We start from the raw sequence: 5,131 nt of genomic DNA on the forward strand, positions 1-5,131 counted from the left end.
CTGGTTTACCGAACTTTTACATTTTACACAGTAACCAATTCATATATAGTTACTGTGTTTGAAATGTTTTGGAATGTTTTGGGATTGACCTGTAGATGTCTAATTAAGTTTTGGAATTTAGATGCTCATCCTATAAGAGCGATTGGGGTTCAAAAAGTCATTTTTCCTTCTTCCCTGGGCTCTAATTTTTTTTTGGCAATGCAATTTTTTAATTTCAGCTAATTTCAGATTTACATACTATAAAATAGTAAGTGTATTAAGTATTTGTGTCATTCATAAACCATAAAGTGCAAATTGTAATCATTCCAATACAAGGTTAAGTAAACATATTTGTGTAACTTTGTATTTGAAACACATTTGAAGATTCATTCATTTTGTATCAGATTCTGATAACTTTGGATCTGCATTAGGAAATACCTTACCTGCTATAAACTGGACATAACCTGCCATGACCGTAACCGACTTGACAGCCTCGTGTGGAATGCATGACGTACACACGGCCAGGAATGCCCCACAACACAAGAGGATACAACCGCCCCCAAACAGGGTACAGGACGCCTGCCAGGCCCCGGATGGAAGGTTGCCCAGATTGAAATACCCGCCGTAAAACTCACACTTCTGTTTGCCAAAGTCCTGATTGGTTAAATCCAGAATTCTGACGCATGTGCTGATGAGTCCAAAAGTTCCGCTTTGCTTTGGAGTGATAATCCAGACGGGTTGTATGAAGGAATAGGTTCCGAGGGCGGAGACCAGAATCGACAGGAAGGTCCATACCAGTAAAACGGGGGAGTTCATGTCAACAGCTCACTCATCTTGTCGTTTTTCAAACCCTGAAAACGATTCCATTTTTGTAAATGCATGTTTTAAGTAATAAGATACCAGAGTACCATATTTCATTGATCAGTACATTATCAAATGTGCCATTTGTTACCTTGAATTACGTTAAATATTTGACAATGAATTCAGTAATTTACAACTTTTTTAAAGAGATGTATAGAAATTCTATTCTGGGCAATAGCTTAGCTTATTAAAGGCACGAATTGGTCTTTACATGTAAATACTTGTACATTGATTTGGTGCAAATCATTCTTGTTTTTGGATACTAGTAAACTGCATGACGAGAGAAGCCTAACAAAAACACTGCTGTAAATATCCTTCAGTGTTATACAAATTATTTAATTTTACACAGATAGAAGAATCCTATTATTTTGATATTTGTAGTTTGATATGGGATGGGTTTTTTTCAAGAGTTAAGATGTATTTTTTTTAAATATTACCACGAGCGCAAAGCTCAAGAAAAAATATCAAATATAAATTACAGTATCTGATTGTCGAAAGAAAAGGTTAAAAGTTATTTGTTTTAGATATGTAAGAAGTCTTGCTTGTAGCATCTCCTCAAAACATAAAAATACTTTCCTTTCTTTTTCAGGAATTTCCTTCCATAAATCGACCTGTTTGTATGGGCTACGGGTAACATTCTTTTATTTTTCTATTTTACCAACATGCATTTGTGGATAAACGATCGAGGCCCACACAGGAAGACAGCCCTACGGTTGATCGAAGTTACTTAGGACACAGGAGGTGGGATCAATTCTAATGGCATATAACGCATCATCTTTATTTTTTAATCTGCATGTCATCAAGTTTCTTAGCTTACATGAGGATTTATCTATCGTCTGTCTGTCTTTCCTCTGTTAATTTTTTTTTTTCGGTCACTTCTCTCAAGTTAATAGGTTGATTTAAAACAAACGTGCCGCAAAGCAGCATTAGTGAAAGAATATTAACATTTTTTATGAAATATGGATATATCGCACAGTAATTAAGCTTAAAACTCCATTAAATCAATAAGAACTGGTAGCATAGCAAACATGGACCTTTAAAAACATTCAAAGGTCCAGGTTTGGAAGCAAGTTTCATGAAGGCGTAAGCATCACATGTCGTCCGTTATATCCACGTGTGCTCCGTGTCATCACAAGGCAAACGGAAAATCTCTAGAAAATTCATTGTGTGAAAAAATGTCCTAACAATTTGCTTAAAAAACCTCAATCAACAATCGACTTAATGATTGTATTTGCTAACAATGTACCAACCGTAGACTTTTCCAAATATTTACTCTAAACGAGACTTTTGATATCTTTGTATCATCAGCTTGTTTGTCAAATTGTTATCTGGAACAAGCTCTAATAGGAGACATAGACTCTATGTGCATGTGATAATGATATAAATGTTATACTACATAAATAAGGGAAGATATCGATAGTAAAGTTGAATTATTCACGTTTGTTGTAATGTTTTTTTTAGATTGCCATTAACGTCTTTTTCTAGTAAAATATCTACATGTAAATATGAATATGAAGTGTCAGACTCTGTATCTTTGATTTCGAGTCCAAAGCGGTATATAGTATAACGTATAGGAATGAAATTGAATATTGTTCATTGAAAAAAATGTCGATGAAATATTATCTGAATTTTGAATTAAAAGCTACCAAAAGAAACTTCTTTTCATATTAAAGTTTTCAATTTGCAAAATATTTTTGCTTCATATGAATATAAAATGGGGTTTCTACTTACTGGGCTTAATTTTACCCTTAGGAATTTCGAGAGATAATTTGAAGATTGATCTCCAGAAAACATTGATATTGTCAATCAGAAAATAATACGTTTTAATATCAAAATTCAACTTCGGAGTTCTTGTTTGTTAAGTCAGAACCTTTATTAGATAAAAAGCGAAAACCTCTTGCAGTTAAGAAATAGCAAAAAATGTGTGAAGTCAATTTTTTCTATAGAGAATGAAAATTCCATTCAAAAATATGGATTCAAGTCTTGTATAAATTATGACTTGCGAAAAGGGTTTAATTTAAGGATTAGAACTGTTCGTAAACTTTTACTTAAGAAATAGGCTTTTTGAATTTTACAGCCTTGTCCTTTTCTATGTTAGAGACAAGGTGGCACTGGGGTAAAAGTTAAACATCATAACAACAATCAGGTTAGGGTGAGATTCCCCGTAAAATCCTATGACATTTTCATATTTCGTTGAGCATAAAAATAAGGAATTTTATACGGCTCACTGGATCAAAGATAATTAATGGTCAAGAAATCATACAAGGATGCCGATAACTTGCTACAGAGGAAACATACAAATGTATGTACCGTTTCCAGGACTGGGAACTTTTTTGTGGTCGTGCGTACGTCTTTTGATGATTAATGCTACCAGATTATCAATATCGGGATAGATATTATATTTATTCCTTAGGGAAGGTGAATATGTTATATGTCAAAAATTGCTCTTTTAATCGATTTAGTCGTGTTTTTTTTCTCTTTACGATCGATATGACCAAGGCCAAAATCCCAGCGATAGGAATATCATATCAATGGTTCATATGTTCAGTAAATAGAGGATATTCCCTCATAACGACGAAATCTTATGTTCCGAAAAAAAAAACGTGTGATTTTTTTTATTGTTCAATTTATTTGTTAGGTTGTGGGCTGGGCTTGGTTAAGATTTTAAAAACACACATGCATGTAATTTGGAATCTTTATGAAAAAATGTTTGTTTAAATATTTAGACGATTCACCTGATCCCACCTCTGATGTTTTGGAGGCCCATGTTTGCTCTGCTCCTATTTTGTGTTGTTTTATGGACTTTTTAAAAAATATTGTTCGTTACCTCCACTATACATATTGACCTTTTAAATTCGTCGATTTTTGAGGAAGGTCGTCCCCACACCACAACCTCATCCCAGTTTTTAAAAAAAACTTTGCTTTTGGCCTGAAATTCATGAATTGTAGCTTTTAACATTTAATAATTCGAAATATTTCAGATTACATAAACGTTTTTGACATCAAGAAAATGAACAACCATGCTTTTTTCATAAAATCTCCAGACATTAGCTGCAGATATGTGCTTTTTGTGTGTATTTCTGTTAATGCACTATGTTGGTGGCTTTTTAAACGAATTTTATTTTCTATTTCATCTAGGGAAAAATGTATGATTGTCAGTGTAATATGGAACTCCATGCTCTCCCATCATAATAATTTGGCCGTTTTCATTTCATGCCCGGTCGGTCTCAAATAAACCGATAATGCACGAATTAAAAAGAAGTGTCCCATAGCATGCAATTTCCGGAAAATCATATACATGTAATGTTTTCACCATTTCGTCGATTAGCCTCTCTCTCTCTCTCTCTCTCTCTCTCTCTCTCTCTCTCTCTCTCTCTCTCTCTCTCTCTCAAAACACTTTACTTAAAAACCCCTGGGATTTTTCTATTCAATAAAATTATATATTTTTTAGTTAAAACGCTGGACAGATTTTAATCAAACTAAATTATTTTCTGAATTAAAACATAAAACTTTAAATCAGTTACAGCAGAAACTTTATTTTCAGATATGAAAACTAAAAAAAAGAAAAAAAATCATGTATCTTGAATTATTTAATATTTGCACCAAAATTGATTTAGATCGAACAAAATAATTTTGTTTCAAATCATACAAAAACATTAAAAATGAAGAGAGAGACATACACTACCTATGCAGCTTGACATATTGAATAGACGGACATGCAGATACATTTTGTTTCATTATGTTTGAAGCTTGGAAAAAGCTTTTTGATTTTCTCCATGTATATATTTGAATCTTTTATACATCCTTTATAAATGTTATTAATAGCCATTTGTAATAACAAATCGAATTTTCCATGTCACTAATGAGTTAATAACTACTCCCTGTGAGCATTGCAGTATGGGAATGCATCCCATAAATCGACCGTCTAACATTGTTATCTCATATTTGCAATATGTCAATTTTCAGATGACATTTTGTATGCATTATTACGATGGATCTCATAAATTCATTTTCTAAACTATTGTCCAGAATATGAATTGAAACTCCGATACATAGCTGCTGATTTGGGTTCCCTTGGGGACGCTATCAGCCATGGATTATTTAGTTATCATTGACCCAAACAGTAAAACATGCAGTGCAAACAACGATAAACGCAACCAAAAAGGAATGTCACCGCACTCTAGGACGGCAACTGCTACACTCAATATGAAGTACAATTTCTTGTGAATATTTGTTCCAGTCATATTTCTGTTCATTTATGTGACAACATTTCGTAAAAATTTTACGTCAG

At 33.1% G+C, this 5,131-nt stretch overlaps 1 protein-coding gene across 1 annotated transcript; it reads right to left on the bottom strand.

Moving 5' to 3' along the window:
• Positions 1-422: 422 nt before the first annotated feature.
• LOC134282365 (LHFPL tetraspan subfamily member 2a protein-like) lies at positions 423-795 on the bottom strand (the record flags this gene model as incomplete). Its single annotated transcript, XM_062764765.1, has 1 exon — positions 423-795. A coding segment is annotated over exon 1 (373 nt), but the record flags the coding sequence as incomplete, so codon positions are not given.
• Positions 796-5,131: the final 4,336 nt, after the last annotated feature.

This window comes from Saccostrea cucullata, unplaced genomic scaffold (genome assembly GCF_032062105.1).
Source record: "Saccostrea cucullata isolate Sc308-1 unplaced genomic scaffold, CSIRO_AGI_Scuc_v1 ctg2711, whole genome shotgun sequence".
In the NCBI taxonomy this organism is placed as follows: Eukaryota; Metazoa; Mollusca; class Bivalvia; order Ostreida; family Ostreidae; genus Saccostrea; species Saccostrea cuccullata.